The sequence below is a fragment of the Eriocheir sinensis genome, chromosome 29 (genome assembly GCF_024679095.1).
Source record: "Eriocheir sinensis breed Jianghai 21 chromosome 29, ASM2467909v1, whole genome shotgun sequence".
NCBI classification, from domain to species: Eukaryota; Metazoa; Arthropoda; class Malacostraca; order Decapoda; family Varunidae; genus Eriocheir; species Eriocheir sinensis.
This window is the reverse complement of record NC_066537.1, coordinates 7,999,125-8,018,907: the sequence shown is the minus strand read 5'-3', so window position 1 is coordinate 8,018,907 and position 19,783 is coordinate 7,999,125. Positions and strand designations below refer to the sequence as shown.

The 19,783-nt window shown below is 42.3% G+C and overlaps 1 protein-coding gene across 9 annotated transcripts in view; it reads left to right on the top strand.

Annotated features, from left to right (window-relative positions):
* The window catches only part of LOC127004952 (protein furry-like), a 160,651-nt gene that overhangs the window by 125,630 nt on the left and 15,238 nt on the right, over positions 1 to 19,783 (top strand). For 8 of the 9 annotated variants that reach the window (XM_050873260.1, XM_050873262.1, XM_050873254.1 and 5 more), the window contains 16 exons: positions 2,494 to 2,624; positions 5,556 to 5,717; positions 7,075 to 7,273; positions 8,317 to 8,516; positions 9,485 to 9,636; positions 10,984 to 11,133; positions 12,017 to 12,374; positions 12,743 to 12,842; positions 13,339 to 13,449; positions 13,742 to 13,905; positions 14,289 to 14,509; positions 15,517 to 15,689; positions 16,191 to 16,325; positions 16,805 to 17,068; positions 17,703 to 17,870; positions 18,696 to 18,836. In XM_050873260.1, coding sequence (XP_050729217.1) covers positions 2,494 to 2,624; positions 5,556 to 5,717; positions 7,075 to 7,273; positions 8,317 to 8,516; positions 9,485 to 9,636; positions 10,984 to 11,133; positions 12,017 to 12,374; positions 12,743 to 12,842; positions 13,339 to 13,449; positions 13,742 to 13,905; positions 14,289 to 14,509; positions 15,517 to 15,689; positions 16,191 to 16,325; positions 16,805 to 17,068; positions 17,703 to 17,870; positions 18,696 to 18,836 — 2,829 coding nt within the window. The remainder of the gene's footprint in view (positions 1 to 2,493; positions 2,625 to 5,555; positions 5,718 to 7,074; positions 7,274 to 8,316; positions 8,517 to 9,484; positions 9,637 to 10,983; positions 11,134 to 12,016; positions 12,375 to 12,742; positions 12,843 to 13,338; positions 13,450 to 13,741; positions 13,906 to 14,288; positions 14,510 to 15,516; positions 15,690 to 16,190; positions 16,326 to 16,804; positions 17,069 to 17,702; positions 17,871 to 18,695; positions 18,837 to 19,783) is intronic. The other variant, XM_050873257.1, reaches the window with a different exon arrangement.

The window sequence follows — 19,783 nt, the reverse complement described above, 5'->3', positions numbered from 1 at the left end:
TTCTTTCTTTCCTTCCTTTCCTTCCTTTTCCATTTCTCTATTCCTCCTTTTTCTTCTCTTTCCTTTCTTTCTTTCTTTCCTTCCTTTCCTTCCTTTACCATTTCTCTATTCCTTCTTTTTCTTCTCTTTCCTTTCTTTCTTTCTTTCCTTCCTTGTTCCATTTCCATTTCTCTATTCCTCCTTTTTCTTCTCTTTCCTTTCTTTCTTTCTTTCCTTCCTTTCCTTCCTTTTCCATTTCTCTATTCCTCCTTTTTCTTCTCTTTCCTTTCTTTCTTTCTTTCCTTCCTTTCCTTCCTTTTCCATTTCTCTATTCCTCCTTTTTCTTCTCTTTCCTTTCTTTCTTTCTTTCCTTCCTTTCCTTCCTTTTCCATTTCTCTATTCCTCCTTTTTCTTCTCTTTCCTTTCTTTCTTTCTTTCCTTCCTTTCCTTCCTTTTCCATTTCTCTATTCCTCCTTTTTCTTCTCTTTCCCTTCTTTCTTTCTTTCCTTCCTTGTTCCATTTTTCTATTTCTCTATACAACTAGACTCACTCACATCATAAGAAAACAAGTTCGAAATAATGAGAAAAACCTTGATCTTTGTCACAGGAATTTAGTGATTGATATTAGACCACCATTGAACTCGACCATATTACCTTCACTACGCAATAAGAGGAAAAACTTTGATATATGTAACAGGACTTCGGCGACAGATAATATTGCTGTCCTTTTGTTTACCGTTTAGTGCTTATAGTGGTGGTCGTAAACAGCTGAGCATCGTAACACGGCCATAAAGGATTCAGAACGCACGCGAGATCCCATTTAGATATTGTGTGACCTTTTTATAGAGGAGGAGAATTTAGAAGAGGATCCAATTCCCTTTCAACTCCCCTTAGACAAGAACAACAACAACAACAACAATAACAATGATAATAATAATAATAATAATAATAATAATAATAATAATAATAATGATAATAACGCCTTCTAAATCTTCTAAAATTAAAACATTCGTGACGTCCATTCAGTGTGTGTGTGTGGGTGGGTGGGTGGGTGTGGGTGTGGATGGGTGGGTGTGTGTGGGTGTGGGTGGGTGGGTGGGTGTCTTTAAATAGCCCGTTTGCATATTATTAGAATCTCTTACTTAACTTTCGCAATATGTATAGAATTTAATTGCCCTTTTCCTCCTCCGTCTCCTCCTCCTCCTCCTCTTCCTCCTCCTTCAGTGACTTTCCTTTAATCTGTCTTCCTTTTCTCTTCTCGTTTGTCTTTTTCTTTTTTTCTTTTCTTTTTTTTCTTTTTTTTACTTCCCCGTCTTAAGCTTCTCTCCTCTCTTTCTCCAAACTCCTCTGTCCTATCTTATTTCTCCTCCTCCTCCTCCTCCCTTACTTATTTCATGCTTCTCTTTCATCTCTGTCGCCATCTCCTCCTCCTCCTCCTCCTCCTTCTCTTCATTTTCTTTCTTATTCTTATCTTTCTTTTTTCTTTCCCTTCCCTCTGATGTTAATGACTTTTTGAAGAATATAATTGTTTTTCTTTCCTGTTCCAATATTTCATCCCTGGTTTTAATGTCCCTTTCTCAGTTTCCTCAGGGCGTTTTATAATTTTCTATCGTGTTTTTTTGTGTTTATTTTCTCTTTGTGTTATTATATCCTCGTGTGTGTGCGTGTGTCCGTTCCTCCCGTATTATGTGTTCTTATGTATGTGTTAATCTTCTTATGTCGCGTTCGAGTGTGGAGTTCTTTATTTCCGTGTGTCTGTGTGTCCGTTCCTGGTATTCTCTGTGTTTAAATGTCTTCCCGCTTGTGTTTATTATGTTCCTCTATGCTAATTACCTTATACCTTGCGTGGATATGTGTCCGATCATATCTTGCGTGTGTCCAATTCTTCCGCTCTCTGTTCTAGTGTCCTCTTGTGTTTGTGTTGTTACGTCACCAAAAGAAGGGGTGACAGCATTTAGTGACGAACAACAAAGTTAAATTAATCACTTATACTTAATTATATTTACATTATACTTACAAACAAACCAAGCAAGAATATAGCCCCAGGTATAAGATAGCACCCTTAGTGACACAGGGTTAGATGAAGGGCGGCTTTCACAGTCGTTTTGTTTGTCTTGATCGTTACCAATGGCGGCGATCGACGCTATAGTTTTCCACGTGAAACTGGCCGATGGAGTAGTGGCGGCTGCAGAGGTAGCGAGAGGTGTTGAGTGTGTAGCAAGGTGCGGGGCTAGGCTAACCCCGCAGCCGCCACTACCCCATCGGCTACTTTTACGTGAAAATACTATAGCGTCGATCGCCGCCATTGGTAACGATCAACACAAACAAAACTACTGTGAAAGCGGCCCAAGACTGCAAAAGAAACAATGAAAAGTAAAAGAAAAATCTAACCTGTCCTCCTCGGGTATCTGTCCTCGTACTTCACCGTGTCCACCCCATTCCTGTTGTTATCTTCTCGCGTGTCCCTGTTTCCCTTCCGTGTTCTGATGTCCGTGTGTTCGTGTTCCCGTGCAGGCCAAGCGGGTGATCGTGTACGTGGCGCGCGCCCGTCCTGACCGCCTGGTGGAGGAGCTGATGGCGGAGATGGGCACCGTGGAGACCCTCAACTGTGTCATCGAGCGGACCGAGACGCCGCCCTTCTTCAGGTACGTTGGGACCCTACGAAGTCCAGCCATCTGATCTCTCTTCTCCTCATTCTCCTCATCCTTCTTCTCTTTCTTTTCTCCTTCTTACCCCTTTTTTCTTTTATATTGTCCTCCTTCCGTTCTTTATTCCTTCATTTATTGTCTTTTCTTTCTTTTTTCCTTCTTTCTTTCTTCCGTTCTGCTGCACTTTCTCCACCTTCTTCTCCTTCCCTTTCTCTTCTTACTTTTTATTCTTTCTTTAGTATCTTCTTTCCCATCTACTTTCATTCATTTATTCTGTCTATCTTTCCTTCGTTCTTTCTTTCTTCTCATCTCTTCTCCTACTCCTCCTCCTCCTCTTTCACTTCTACTTCTTACCTATATCATCTTCCTTTCTTTTTTACTTTCATTCATTTATTCTGTCATTCCTTCTATATCATCTTCCTTTCTTTTACAATATTTCATTATGTTTATCTATCTATCTATCTATTTATCTTCCCCATCTTCCATCTATCTATGTCTACCTATCAGTCTTTCTTCCCTATCTTCCTTTAGTCTCTCCTTCAAAACCTGTCCCCTTTAACCCCTTCTCCGTTTTCTTCTCCTTCATTATCTCCGGACTTATTCAACTCTATTCTCCAAGCACTTTTTCTCTCCTCTTCAGGTAATTGCTCCCCTTCATACACTTCTACAGCTTCTACACGTGTGCTTCCTTCCTTCCTCCATCCATCCTTTGTTTGTTTCTTTCTTTCTTTCCTTCCTTTCTCCATCCTTCTGTTCTTCCTTTTCTTCTTTCTTTCCTTTTTTCTTTCTTTCCTTCCTCTCTGTTTTTGTCTTTTCTTCTATTCCTCCTTTTCTTCCTTCCTGCCTGCCTGCCTCCCTTCCTTCCTTCCTTTCTTTCTTTCTTCTTCGGTTTATCCTTCCTTCATTCTTTCTTTCCTTCTTTCTTCTCTTTCTTTCTTTTACTTCATTCTTCTTCCATTCCTCTCTTCCATCCTTCCTTCATTCATTCATTCCTTAACTAACTAACTAACCAAACCTTCCTTCGTCTCTTCTTTTTTTATTTTCTTCCTTCCTTCCTTCCTTCATTCATTCATTCATTCATTTTCCTTCTCTCCTCGACATCATGCAAGACCTAACTAACCAATCCTTCCCTCCTTCCTTTTCTCTCTCCTTCCTTCCTTCCTTTTCCTTCCTTACTTCCTTCTCTCCTCGACATCATGCAAGACCTAACTAACCAATTCTTCCCTCCTTCCTTTCCTCTCTCCTTTCTTCCTTCCTTCCTTCCTTCCTTCCTTCCTTCTCTCCTCGACATCATGCAAGACCTAACTAACCAATCCTTCCCTCCTTCCTTTCCTCTCTCCTTCCTTCCTTCTTTCCTTCCTTCCCTTACGTCTTGAAGCACCTGGAAAGATTTAACTCGACTGCTTACCTTAATTGGACACTTGCTTTAATCTTCTTGTTATGGTCTTCTCTTCATCCTCAGACAGACAGACAGACAGACAGACAGATAGATAGATAGATAGATTGATTGATAGAAAGGCAGATGGAATGGTGGACAAACGGACAAATGCAGGGACAGATAGACAGACAGACAGACAGACAGATAGATAGACAGACAGACAGATAGATAGACAGACAGACAGACAGACAGATAGATAGACAGACAGACAGATAGATAGACAGACAGACAGACAGACAGACAGGAGGGTTAGATAGTTTGACAGAGCAGAAACAAAAGATAACTGCACACACACACACACACACACACACACACACACACACACACACACACACACACACACACACACACACAGGGTTATCAGTTTACACGGCCTACTGGTTGTCCCTTCGGCGTATTTCTCTCTCTCTCTCTCTCTCTCTCTCTCTCTCTCTCTCTCTCTCTCTCTCTCTCTCTCTCTCTCTCTCTCTCTCTCTCTCTCTTTGTAGTTTTTTTTTTATCTTTTTATCTTTTTTTTGGGGGGGAGGGGGAGGGAGGGATTCTTCTTCCTCACCTCTGCTAAGACTTTGTGACATAACGTTTTCTTCCTCCTCCTCCTCCTCCTCCTCCTCCTCCTCCTCCTCCACTTCATTTTATTTCTCCTCGTACTCCTTTTCTTTTTTTCTTGTTTTTTTTTCCTTTTCTCTATCCAACACTAATCACTTCTCCTCTCCTCCTCCTCCTCCTGCAACACTACTCTACTCTTCCTCTACACTACTCTTTATCCCTCTCACTAATTTATCGTATCCTCTTCCCTCCTTCCTTCCTTCTATCGTTCTTTCCTTCCTTTTCCATTCCTCTATTCTTCCCTTTTCTTCTCTTAACTTACTTCCTTTCTTCATCTATCGCTATCTACCTATCTACTCTTCTTCCCTATCTTCCTTTTTCTTCTCTCTTTCCTTTCTTTCTTCATCTATCCCTATCTACCCTTCTTCCCTATCTTCCTTTTTCTTCTCTCTTTCCTTACTTTCTTTCTTCATCTATCCCTATCTACCTATCTACCCTTCTTCCCTATCTTCCTTTTTCTTCTCTCTTTCCTTACTTTCTTTCTTCATCTATCCCTATCTACCTATCTACCCTTCTTCCCTATCTTCCTTTTTCTTCTCTCTTTCCTTACTTTCTTCATCTTTCCCTATCTACCCTTCTTCCCTATCTTCCTTTTTCTTCTCTCTTTCCTTCCTTTCTTTCTTCATCTATCCCTATCTACCTATCTTCCCTTCTTCCCTATCTTCCTTTTTCTTCTCTCTTTCCTTCCTTTCTTCATCTTTCCCTATCTACCCTTCTTCCCTATCTTCCTTTTTCTTCTCTCTTTCCTTACTTTCTTTCTTCATCTATCCCTATCTACCTATCTTCCCTTCTTCCATATCTTCCTTTTTCATCGTCATTCTTTCCCATATCTAACACTTTTCTCATCACCCATCACCCAACCTCTCCCTTCTCTCCCCCGCCAGGCTCACTTCGATGCGCAAGACGTCATCTCACGGTGAGGGCGGCGGCGTGGGCGGCGGCGGGGCGGGGCAGCAGGAGCAGGCAGGGTCAGAGCGCGGCACCCTGCACACCAAGCGGCACTCCGGCGACCACCACGACCTGCCCCGGGAACGATATTCGCCCCTGTAAGTGTTAGCGTTATCATAGTATCGTATTTAGCATAATATCGTACTCAGCAAATTATCGTACACACAATCTTATACTCATCATATTATCTTAGCAAATTATCGTACACACAATCTTATACTCATCATATTATCTTAGCAAATTATCGTACACACAATCTTATACTCATCATATTATCTTAGCAAATTATCGTACATACCATCTTATCATACTCATCATATTATCTTACTCAGCAAATTATCATACATACCATCTTGTCAGACTCATCATATCTTAGCAAATTATCGTACACACAATCTTATCATACTCATCATATTATCTTACTCAGCAAGTTATCGTACACACCATCTTATCATATTCATTATGTTATCTTACTCAGCAAATTATCATATACACCATCTTGTCAGACTCATCATATTGTTGTACGCAGCATAGTATCGTACCTAGCCTTTTGTCGTACTCAGCATGTTATATCGTACTTAGCATACATTATTTTCCGCTTTCTGATCCATAACTAATGCAGAATAATAATAATAAATAAATTAAAACAGGAAGAATTATCGGTTTTGACACAACTTTAATTGAATTTCGCTACTTTTGTATGGGTACGATAGTTTTTGGATGATAAATGATGTGTTGACGAGAGAGAGAGAGAGAGAGAGAGTTAATCAAGTCGTCAATGATACCAATTAGCCCATTTGCTGCCCTGTTTATTACCCATTAATTAAGGACTCGACACACACGCATTATCCTGTCATGCCTCAATGCGCCATGCTATATGTACTACCGGCGCCTCTGTAGTACGCCAGTTTGAAGAGCCTGTCGTAGAAGTTCCTGAAGGGGATTTCCATGGACCGTTTTGTGACTATGGGCCAGTTTTATAGTTCAATACAGGAAATTTGTAAGCTCCCTAACCGAACACAAAATAAGACGAAAATTCCTTGTACGAAAGCTCTAGTGTTTGGCGTTGATACAAAAAGGAGGAAATTGTAGGAAACCACGCAGGAAATCTCTTTAGCATCTGACATAGAGTAGAAATAACAAATCACTGTGGAGAATACAGTTTGGTTTGGGCGCTTACAATGACTCGGTGTTGGACTGTCGAACTGACCCTATAATTTCACCTCACTTCTGCATACTGAACAGGAAAAATAACCCATGAAAACCTGGTAAATCTTCTCTCTCTAAGAATATATGGACTTCAGTGTTTCAAAGTCTCGAACACGCTCAAACCAACCTATTCGAACCTCTGCGCATTTGATAAACTCTTCGTATCGCGTGTGTAGTAACCTTTAATATGTCTCTAAAGTGTATTCTCGTGTAACCCTGTGTCCCTATCTCGCTGCCCCGCCTCAGGGTGTCCCGGGAGCAGCGTAGCGCCCCTGGATCCCTGCGAAGTGTATCCAGCGTCGGCTCCGGCGTGTCCAGCGTCATCAATGTGGACCCTAACGCCGCCGCTGCCACGACCACCACCGCCACCAAGTCCCGCCCAAACTCCTCCCTCGCCCCAAACTCCCACTCCCCTAACCTTCCTGAGGATCCTGGCCCGACGGAGGTGAGTGTAGGGGCTGGGAACACTGCTTACGGTTGGGGAAGATTGGATGTAGGGTGGTATTGGGAGGAAAGAGTGATTGTATAGTGACCGATTGGATGAGAATATTAAAGTGAAGGTTGGTGAGGTTGCTTAAGTTTGGGGAAGAGTGGTATAAGGAGGAAAAGTAAATCTAGAGTGGGTATTGATATGAAAGGAAGGGTTGGTGAGTTTAAGTACTTAACGTTGGGGAAGGATGGATGTTTGGGTAGGTTAGGGAGAGAAAGATGACTGTAGAGTGACTGAGTGGGTGTGGATGAAGGTTGAGGTGCTGAAAGGGTGGAGGTAAGGCTGGGTGCTCGGGTGGGTTAGGGTAAGAACTCTTCAAGGGCTAGTATAGGGGTTTGAGGCTAAGGTTGGTATTGTCAGATACTCCCGCCCCTCACACATACTATTTCCAACGGCCAAAAAGGAGGTTAATGGAGTTCTAATGAGTGTTCTTTGAAGTTCACGGTACAGAAGGCGGCTCAGACTACCACCAGGGTCATAAGAGTACCCCTGGAAATGCCCTAAACTCCCACGAAAGACTAGTAAATTACGTGTTCTTGGGCACAGGAATGTTTAAAAATATGGCCCTAAGTCTTCTACGAGAGAGAGAGGACCTTGGTTAGGGTGGGAGGGATAGGTGTGTATATAGAGGGTCACTGTAGCATGGGTTTGAGAGAAGGGTGAAGGTAAGGGAAGAAGGAGCTTTTTTTTTTTCCTTTGAGCTGTCTACTGTAAAAAAGGAAAAGTAGAAGATTGAAGAGATGAGAGGTTGATGGATATGATAAAGATGAACAGTAGGATGAGTTAAAGGTGAAGTAAGGTCTCCAGGGTGCCAAAATAGTAAACGTAAACATGAGTGAAGGTTTAATGGGAATCAGAAGGCTTGTACAAAAGGTGAATGCTCTTTAAATGATCAGCGTTACATCTCTTTGATCCTGTAATGAGTGCAATTAAAACACACTACCCTCCTGTCATCTCCGCATCCCCCTCCATACTCAAACGGCCCCTCATCCCTACAGAAGGACAATTTTGCCGTTCTCCGGGCCCAGAGTGGTGGCGGGACCGGGGCGGGGGGCGGGGCGGGGGCGGGAGAGGACCCCGGGGAACGCTACGACCCGCCCCAGCCCCACCCGCTCCCCATGCCAGAATATGGAGGCTACTTCGCCCCGCTGACCGAGTACCTTCCGGATAGCTCCCAGCCCATCACGGCCTTTCACAGGTGAGGAGGAAGGGGAAGGTGTTGGTGATGGGGAAGGGGTAAGAGGAGGGTTAAAGGGAAGGTAGGGAAGAAAGGAAGAGAGATTATGGGTGGAGAGAGAGAGGAAAGAGAGACAAGGGAATAGTTAGAAGGTAGAGGAGGTGAGGAAAAGAGAATACAGAGAAATGAATAAAGAAAGGAGAAATTGAAGAGGACATATAAAGGTTGGAAGAGGTGAGGGAGAGATATTATGGAGGTATAGAGAGAGAAAAGAATGTAGAAGGGGATAGTTAGAAGATAAGAGGTGAGAGAGATTATGTAAAAATAGAGAAAGAAAGGAAAAAGGAAAGGAATACAGGTTGCTATAGGAAGAGAGGAAGGGAGGAAGAATGAAGGAAAATGACTAGGAGAGAAAAGGTATTAACGGTTAAAGAAATGATTAGGACAGTTAAAATAGATGTGAATGCCCTTATCTTACTCCATCCTCACACACTTAACAGAAACAACCTCACTCACTCTCTTACTCCACCTCCCTCCCTCTCGTCTCCTCGTGCAGGTGTAACGTTGAGAGTGATGATGTAGGAAGTGGCAAAAGGAGGCAGGAAGGATATTAACATGATAAAGACTAGGAGAGAATAAGAATGGAGAGGTAGAGCAATGATTTTGGAAGCTGCAGTAGATGTGAACACCCTTATCTTACCCCCACCTCACACACTGACGGAAAGAACCTTACTCTCTATCTTACTCCTGAAGAGGTAGAATGATGATTTTGGTAGCTACAGTAGATATGAACACCCTTATCTTACCCCCACCTCACACACTGACGGAAAGAACCTTACTCACTATCTTACTCCTGAAGAGGTAGAGCGATGATTTTGGTAGTTACAGCAGATATGAACACCCTTATCTTACCCCCACCTCACACACTGACGGAAAGAACCTTACTCACTATCTTACTCCACCTCCCTCCCTCTCGTCTCCTCGTGCAGGTGTAATGTTGCTGTGATGCTGCTCTGTGATGTCATCGTGGCCGGCATCGACGTGGACTGCCACAGCGTCGACTGGTCCATCCACGTGCCCCTCATGCTGCACATCATCACCCTCGGCCTCGACCACTCGCGGCCCCTCGTGCACACCCACTGTACGCACCCTTTGATCTTTTGTCCCGCACTGTAAACAATAGTAACTCATAGATAGGTACAGATAGATTGATAGATAGATGGATGTTCATTAATCTCTCATAATTACAACCATATACATACACACTGCACAGAATATAAAAGATAAATGCTCATTGATCACAACTTAGTTATAATTAAAGCTAAATATAAACAGCAACTCATTCACTCACTTCAGTTCAGTCAGTCACTAATGCAACGTGTAATATGTCGTACAATAATTCTCTCACACGAAAGATATTTATGGAAAAGAGGCAGACTCAGGGCAAACAAGACAATAAAAAGAAACCTGCAACAAGAATTTAAAAGTATACATAAGGTGCAGATAGAGTGACTAATATTAACCCAGTAGCTGTGGGGATCATGTTTCTTAACCCGAGAACGTCGACAGACCCTTTTCAGGGCTTTCACGAGTCGTGGCTGTGGTATGGTGTATGGTGGACCCATAATTCGAGCTAATTGTAGGCGGTGGTGGCATAGAGCAACCCACCATACATGCCCTGGGTCATAGTGGTGGTTGAGTGATCTTGAGATGGGCTTTTTTGTCATAGGTGGTGCTGTAAGGTCATGACAGACTGAATTAGCTATCCACAAAGTAATCACTTGTCAAATTCTCTAAAGTAGACAACAAGCGACTAGGCTAGATGCCACGCGTCACGAGACTGTTTATTTTGTAACAAACACTACACAAAAAGAATGGAGTTTGAGTAAAAATAAATATTTTTAACAGCTTTATGGTTATGAGAGGAGTACTCTGATGTACGTTCCATGCTCTTTTCTTAGTCTCAAAATGCAGTGTAATTTTGCCGTTTCTTGGCCACTTCTCGGCTTTCCTATAGCCGAAGCCCACGGGTTAAAGGCCCCTCTAGGCGAGAAAAATGAGCAAAAAATCATCACTCGCGCAAACAATTTCATAATATATATCAACGCATTTGTGATCAGTCTATTTTGGTGGTTTATATCATGGCAAAAATTTGGCCCGTCGCTGGTACACAGTAAAGCGACAAATTTGGCCCGTCGCTGCTACCAGGTTAATATTGTTTAGAGAGTTTTTTATTATTATTATTATTATTATTATTATTATTATTATTATTATTATTATTATTATTATTATTATTATTATTATTATTATTATTATTATTATTATTATTATTATTATTTCACTCTTGAAAATGTATATCACAATAGATGTTCATACAACCACTTGCTCACCTTTTTCAGTCCACCTTAAACACAACATGCAATAGGAACTCACACCTTCAGTCATGCCTCATTCTAAGCCACTTCACTCACCTGACCCAACCCTCCAGGCAAGACGCTGCTGGTTCACCTGCTGACCGTGGTGGGGGACCATCGCGACCACCTGGGAGTGGCCCGCGTGCTCCTCAACAACAAGACCACTCAGCTGGGTTATGGCCTCGTCCCTAACAACGTCTTCACTCACTCCAAGAACTTTACCGGTAAGCCTTCCTTCAGTTTGTCAGGTTTGTTAGCTCTTGTTTGTCTGTTTTGTCATGTATACATTTATTTTTTTATTGGGTTGTGTTTTGGGAAGTGCTTCATAGTGTTTATTTTTATTTATTTATTTATTTTTTATTTGTCATTCAATATATCTTACTAGGACTCATAGGTTGTCGTTTTTTTTGTGTATCTACTTTTCCATATTCTGAATTGTCTCTCCTTTTCCATCTTATTCCGTCCTTTCTGTTTTCATCATTCAACATAATATCATACTAGGGCTCATAGGTTCACTCTTTCATCCCTCACGCTGGTAAACTCTGGAACAACCTTCCTTCATCTGTATTTCCTCCTGCCTACGACTTGAACTCTTTCAAGAGGAGGGTATCAGGACACCTCTCCTCCCGAAATTGATTTTTCTTTCGGCCACCTCTTTTAATTTTCTTTTGGGAGCAGTGAGTAGCGGGCTTTTTTTTTATTATTGTTTTCTTTTTTATGTGCCCTTGAGCTGCCTCCTTTGTTGTAAAAAAAAATCTGTTTTTTATTTTTTTATGTGTCTACTTTTCCACAGTCTGATTTGTCTTTCCTTTCTCATCTTATTTCATCCTTTCTGTTTTCATCTTCAAACCACGGCTCACTGTGCTCATATGTATGTATCTATGGTGTCCTTTCCTTTCCTTTACTACTTTTTCCTTCCATTCCTTCATTATGTGTTTACAGAATTTTTTTCTTTCTCAGTCTACTTCACCATCATGTCTTTTCCCCTTCAGTTTTCTTTATTTTTCTTTCCTTCCAGTGAATAAAAACAAATTCCTTCATAGTCTGTTTAGGAGGTCTTTGTCTTTCTCCGTCTACGTATTCATTTTTGTGTCTTTTTCCCTCCAGAAGAGCCACCCAGCGACCCCGTGCCTCCCATCGTGGCCGCTCCCCCAGGCTTTGAGAACCCGCCCGACACCACCAGCGAGGTCGGGGAGGGGCAGGAGGGCCTCACCATCACCACCACGACCGCCACCACCACCACCACCACGGCTACCTCAGGGGACGTGGCCGGAACAACTGGGAGTGCTGCATCGGGGGTGACGGGCGGCCCTGCTGAGGATTCCGTGCCCCAGCCTGTTATCGTGACTTCCGAGGACACTGCAGATACCGTCTCTGCCTCGTCCGCCGCCACAGGGCCAGAACAGCCTCCCAGAGATGACTTGCAGCACAGCATTATGGCGCTCATTGACTTTATTGCCTCTAGGTACGGTTGCTGCGTTGTGGTGTGTGTGTTTACGGAGTTGTTGTATACAGGGCCTGGGCTACACTTTTTTTTTTTTTTTTTTTTTTTTTTTTTTTTTTTTTTTTACCAGCAGAGGGCACAGTGCAAGGGCGTAAAAAAAATATATATGAAAAAAAAAAGCCCACTACTTACTGCTCCTGAATGAGTAGAGTGGCCAAAAAGATAAATCAATTTCGGGAGGAGAGGTGCCCTGATACCTTCCTCTTGAAATAGGTTATAGTCTCCATATCTATTCTCATCTAACTTTTTACCCATTTCTTCATAATGCCTCTCCTTTCCACTTGTCGTTTTCATCTTCATCAGTCTCATCTCCATTTCTCTCTCCGCAGCAAGAACCAGCCTCTCTGGGCCTACGAAGACATCACCTCCAAGCAGTTCTCTATCCGAAGTGCTGACCAGCTGGCAAACTTTGTCCGCCACGTCGTAACGGTAAGACATGAACTTGGTTGGTCGATTAGGTGTTGAGTCATGAGAAGAGGAATGCTTTTTTTTATGTTTGAAGGCACTGAATCCCAAGTACTAGTTTCAATCTTCCTTCCTCTGTATTGGATTTCGTTTTCAGTAAAATTTTCTTCCTTTTTTCAGAAGACGCCAAGTTCTTTATAGAATTTTTATTTTTATTTGTTGCATGAAGATTGTCAGGCATTGAGGGGTGTCAGTGTAAAGTTTTAATTAACCCGGTAGCAGCGGGGATAATGTTTCTTAATGGTCCCTCCAGGCGAGAAAAATGAGAAAAAATCACCCCTCACACAAACCATTTCATAATATATATCAAAGCATTTGTGATCAGATTATGCATCATCTATTTTGGGGGGTTAATATCATGGCACAAATTTGGCCCGTCACTGCTACACGGTAAAGCCACAAATTTGGCCCGTCGCTGGTACCGGGTTAATGTGTCATCCTGCTGTTTCTTGTCCCGCAGGTGTTTGGCCACTCGCTGCCGCACACACACATTGAGGAGCGCTGGGCCCAGATTGCCCTCCACCTGGCCCTCTCCTGCTCCTCACGGCACTATGCTGGACGCTCTCTACAGGTGTGTTGGCATCAAGTCCCTTCCTTTGTATAGGTTGCAACTCAAACTTAAAAAAAAAATGCACCCTCCATCATCATTTATTGACAGCTCTTTCAGCCACCTCTTCGGATTCTTTACAGGAGCAGCGAGTAGCAGGCTTTTTTGTTTTTTTTTTTTTTTTTTTTTTTGCTGAAAAAAAAAATCACTTCCAGCTTTTTATTTTTCCTCTCCTGCCAGTTTTCTTTCTTCATATCGTTTCTCTTTACATCCAAATCATCCTCCATCCTTGACCTCCCTCCGTGCCTCTCCTCAGGTCTTTCGCTCTCTCCACGTCTCCATGTCGTCAAGGATGCTGAGTGACCTCCTGGGCCGCCTGGTGGAGACGGTGGCGGAGCAGGGCGACGACATGCAGGGCTACGTCACTGAGCTCATGCTGACCCTGGAGGCGGCGGTGGATGCCCTCGACTCAGACTTCAGGTGACTTGTGGGGCTCTTAGGGGGATGTCTTCTTCTTCTTCTTCTTCTTTTTTTATAGTCCATTTTCTCACATTCTTGGGGTTGGACTTGCAATGATCCTCCTCCATCTTGCTCGATCCAGTGCTAATCCTTCTTCTATTTCTAACACTTTCAATTCCATAAGACGTTGTTAATGTTGCAAATTATGGGTTTTAAGTCCAGGAATGTACCCCAATAAATTAAACCTCAGTTGTTTTATACGATTTTTTTTTCACTTAATGTTTACTTTTCCATGAATAAACTCAATCATTAAGAGGGGATAACCAGTACTTATAAATGAGAAAATCAAGGAAACGTAATCTAACAAGCGTTCAATTTCCTTCATCCCCTCTCCACACCCTAAGGCCCATCGAGTTTGTCCGAGAGCTCTTCAAGTCGACTCCGAACCTCAACAACAAGGACCGGAAGAGTGCTCTCGGCTATGGCATGATGGGCCACTTCTACGGGTCTGCCTTCCCTCCCCCCTCGGCCCCCATGTCCCCGAGTGGCCACATGAGGTCCACCTCCTACTCTGTGTCCTATGGCCGAGGGAAACCCATGGCCTCCCCTACCACTGAACTGAAAGGTGAGAGAGAGAAAGAGAGATAGAAAGAGAGAGGAAGAAAGAGAGAAGAGAGGGGTAGAGAGAGAAGGAAAGAAAGGAGAGATAGAAAGAGAGAGGAAGAAAGAGAGAAAAGAGGGGTAGAGAGAGAAGGAAAGAAAGGAGAGATAGAAAGAGAAAGAAAGAAAGAGAAAATAGGGATAGAGAGAGAAGGAAAGAAAGGAGAGATAGAAAGAGAAAGAAAGAAAGAGAAAATAGGGATAGAGAGAGAAGGAAAGAAAGGAGAGATAGAAAGAGAAAGAAAGAAAGAGAAAATAAGGATAGAGAGAGAAGGAAAGAAAGGAGAGATAGAAAGAGAAAGAAAGAAAGAAAGAAGAAACAAAGAAAAAAGAAAGAGAGAAAAGAGGGATAGATAGAGAGAAAGAAAGGAGAAATAGAAAGAAAGAGAGAAAGAAAGGAGAGATAGAAAGAAAGAAAAGGAAAGAGAGAGAAGGGAAGAAAGAGAAAATGGAAGAGAGAGAGAAAGGAGGAAAGAAAGGAAGAGAAAGAAAAAAAGAGAAAGAAAATAAAAGAAAGAGAGAAAGTCTTACATCCTCACTTTCTCTACCACAAGTTTCATTTACCTTCCATTTCTTTACCAGGTTCTCATTCATTACATTCTTCTGTCTCCTTTCTCTTCATTTACTAATTTTCTATCTTCATTATCCTCCGTACATTATACTTTGACCCACTTTTCCTTATTTCCCATCTTTATTTGTCTTCTTTGCATCATAAATTCATCCACTTGAACTTATTTTCCATCTTTTATATCTTTTTCACATCATCCAATCTTCCACTTCCCTGTCCCAGCATCCACTCACACTCCACCTCTTCACTATTTTCTATTCTTATATATCCTCCCAGCATCATAGTCATCCACTTTTCCTTCCTTTCCACCTTTAAATATCCTCCTCACATCATCCCTTCATCCACCTCCCCATCCCAGCATCCACACACACTCACGCCTCTCCATCCGTCTCTCACCCCCACAGTTCAGCCGGAGATGCGAGGCCGCAGTGGGACGGACGTGGACACCCGCATGAGGCAGCAGCAGCAACAGCAGGTCACTCAGCAGCTGCAGCAGTCGACCAACCTCTCCAGATCTCGCTCGGCCCAGTCCCTGAAGCAGCTGGCCGATCAAAGCTCCTCGGACGACAAAATGACAGTGAGTAGATGTTTGGGCCTGTTAGTTTGGTATGTTTTATTTTGTGCAGTGGTTCTTTTTTTTGTTCTGCTTCTTCCTTGCAGATGTTTTAAGTTTCCTTCGATCATTTTCTTTCCTTATCGTACTAACATATCCTTTCCTTCTACTATTTCTTACAGCTTTATTCTTTTTTTTTCCCTTTTTTTCCTTTCTCTTTTATCTTCTCCTTTCTTTTCTCTCTTCTTCTTCCTCCCAGATATTTAATTTTCCTTTGATCATTCTCTTTGTTTATCATTCTTCCATATCCTTTTCTATTAATTTCTTAGACCTCTATTCCTTTTCTCCCTTGCTTCTTTCTCTTCTTTCTTCTCCTTCTCCATGTTTATCATTCTTCCATATCCTTTCTTTGTATAAGTTTCTTCCACCTTAATTCCGTTTCTCTATTCCCCTTTTCCCTTCTCCTTCACCTTCTTCCCTTCCTCACTCACTCACTCACTCACTCGCCACACTTCCCCCTCACAGGTTTTGGCTCAGCTGTTCTGGATTGCCGTGTCTGTCCTTGAGTCTGACTACGAGTATGAGTTCATCCTGGCCATGAGACTGCTGGACAAGGTCTTGGCCCGCCTCCCCCTCGACCGACCAGACTGCCGAGACAAGGTATACTCTTACACTTAACTAGAGAATGAAAGAGATCAAGGGAGAGAACTAAAAAGGCAAATTCAGATGTAAACTTAGGGAGAGAGAGAAGAAAAGGATTGAGAATGATCACTAGACGGATAATCAAGATGTAAACTAAAGAAAAAAAATGTTAGGTGAGGGAGGGAAAGAGGTGAGGAAAAAGAAAGAAGAAAAGGGAGATGAAAGAGGAAGAAGGGAGAAATGGAATAAAGGCTGAAGAAATGGTAAAAAGAAAGTGGATGACATAAATTAAAAGACAAACGAGATAAACAAATGACTGGGAGAGAACACTTGGATAGAGAAATCAATAGGTAAACTAATCAACTTATCTGTCTTCAGGTGGAAAAATGCAAGAGGATTAGATATAAATTAAAAGGCAAACGAGATAAAAAAAGACTGGGAGAGAACACTTGGATAGAGAAAACAAAAGGTAAACTAATCAACTTATCTGTCTTCAGGTGGAAAAATTGCAGCAGCAGCTCAAGTGGCGTGACTTCCCTGGGGTTCATGCACTCCTCCTGAAGGGGTGCACCTGTGCCACCACCTACGAGCCCACCATCACCCTGCTGTCACGCTTCACCCAACTCACCGACCTGCAGGTGGTTGACCCGAGCCAGAGCCGAGCCTTCGCCATCAACGTCATCGCCCTCCTGCCGTACATGCTGCAGAACTATGAGGATGACAACCCGCTGTGCATCCAGGCAGCGGAGAACATTGCCCAGGTACTTCCCAGGCTAATAAGGAGGATCTGATGCCTTTGTTTCAGCTCAGTTTTTTTTTACAGCAAAGGAATCAGTTCAAGGGTATAAAAAAAAGGAAACAAATATGAAAAAAAGCCCGCTACCCACTGCTCCTAAAAAGAATTAGAGGAGTGGCCGAAAGATAGGTGTGCATGCTATCTCTTTTGCAGGAGCAGTGCCAATGTTCTTTTTTATTGCTGTTGTTGTTTGTTCTTTATTTTTTACCTTGAACCATCTCCTAACTGAAAAAAAAAAAAAGAGATATGTAGTAAGCTTCAAGTCAGCAAGCGATCTAAAGCAGCTGACTGTAACTGAATTGAAGCTGATTCTGTGATGTTCATGGAAGTGTGTAGGGAGAAAGAAAATAATAAATGATCAATAAAAGAGAACAATAACAATAAAAAAGAATATGGTAACCTGGAGAAATTAAAAGAAAAGAAGTAGAAACTGTGGCCAACAAAGTATGTGAAGCTAAATCTAATTCCTTGGTGTTATTTCAGGCGTATGAGAAGAGAAAAGCAGATAAATGAAAAATATAAAAGAATGAGAAATAATAATGAAGAGAAATAAGACTTAAAAATGAAACTGACTGTAAATCTCTTTGTCATTGTTTCAGGTGTGTGGCGAGAAAGGGAAGCAGATGGAGAACCTGGCCACGGTGATGACGCTGTACAGCCGTCGGAACTTCAGCAAGGAGAGCTTCCAGTGGACCAAGTGTGTGGTGAAGTATCTCCACGACTCCTACGCACACCTGTCCCTCAGCCTCATGGCCTTCCTGGTGGAGGTGAGTGAGGGAGGGAAAGAGAGAAGAAGGAAAAGGAGGAGAGGGAAAGAGGGAGAGGGTAAAGGAAAAGGAGGGAGAAGTTAAGGAAGAGGGAGGGAGGGAGAAGGAAAGGGAAAGGGAGGGAGGAGGAAAGGGAATGGGAAGGAAAGGGAATGGGGGGAGAAGGAAAGGGAAAGGGGGGGAGATGGAAAGGGAAAGGGGGGGGAGAAGGAAAGGGAAAGGGAGGGAGATGGAAAGGGAAACGGGGGGAGAAGGATAGGGAAAGGGAGGGAGAAGGAAAGGGAAAGGGGGAAGAAGGAAAGGGAAAGGGAGGGAGAAGGAAAGGGAAAGGGGGGGAGATGGAAAGGGAAAGGGGGGGAGAAGGAAAGGGAAAGGGAGGGAAAGAGAGAGAGGGAGAATGAGAAGGAGAGGGAGAAAAGAGAAAGAGAGAGCGGGCATGCATGTAATAATTTAGAAATCTTAAAAGTTCGATGATGAAAAAATATCGCTACAAGAAAAATGGCTGAGGGATAGAAATTTATTGTACAACTCTATCTCATTTGAAGGATAGGAAAGTACATTTTATTCCATCCCATTTAAAGGAGAGGAGAGTATTTTTATCATTTCCAGTTGTGGCCAGGGAAATTTTTTTTGTCTCATTTGAAGAAGAGAAAGTATTATTCTGTCTTAATGGTGAAAAAATATTGTTCTTATTGTTCTTTCCCCCTTGAACTACTTCCATCACTGTGAAAGAATAGAGGAATCACCATGGGACCACTTCCTTAACCTGCTAACATTTATTTTCTGGAAGGTTTAAAAGGTTACTAATCGTCTCTTCCCTGGCAGGTGCTGGAGAAAGGTCCCGTCACAGTGCAGAACCCCATCCTCAACATCCTCCACTGCATGCTGCACTACATCGACATCAACACGGCGGCGGCTCAGCTCGTCAACGGTGATCTCCTGAGGGTCATTGCTAAGTATATTGAGGTAAGGAGGGAGTGATGGCTGGAAGAAGCTGTTGTTGAAATGCCTTAATTTTTTTTTCTTTTTTCCTATCTTTTCTGTTTTCTCGTTTTTTCTTTTTCTTTTCATTTTCTTTTCATTTTTTGCCCATTCTGCCCATCAGCCTTCTATCTTTTCTTCATCCTTCCACAGTACTCTAAATGCTCCTTTCTTCCTTCTATTCTTCAAACTAACCCTCTTCTGTCCCTTCTTCATTTTTGCACAGTACTCAAAATCTTCCTTTCTTTCCTCTATCCTTCCAGCTATTCCTTTTCTATCCTTTCTTCATCATTCCACAGTATTCTAAATGATCCTTTCTTCCTTCTATTCTTCAAACTAACCCTCTTCTATCCCTTCTTCATCTTTGCACAGCACTATAAATGTTCCCTTCTTTCCTCTATCCTTCCAACTTCCTCTTCTATCCTTTCTTCATTCTTTCACAGTATTCTAAATGATCCTTTCTTCCTTCTATTCTTCAAACTAACCCTCTTCTATCCCTTCTTCATCTTTGCACAGTACTATAAATGTTCCCTTCTTTCCTTTATCCTTCCAACTTCCTCTTCTATCCTTTCTTCATCCTTTCACAGTATTCTCAATGATCCTTTCTTCCTTCTATTCTTCAAACTAACCCTCTTCTATCCCTTTGTCATCTTTGCACAGTACTATAAATGTTCCCTTCTTTCCTTTATCCTTCCAACTTCCTCTTCTATCCTTTCTTCATCCTTTCACAGTATTCTAAATGATCCTTTCTTCCTTCTATTCTTCAAACTAACCCTCTTCTATCCCTTCTTCATCTTTGCACAGTACTATAAATGTTCCCTTCTTTCCTCTATCCTTCCAACTTCCTTTTCTATTCTTTCTTTATCATTCCACAGTATTCTAAATGATCCTTTCTTCCTTCTATTCTTCAAACTCTTCTGTCCCTTCTTCAT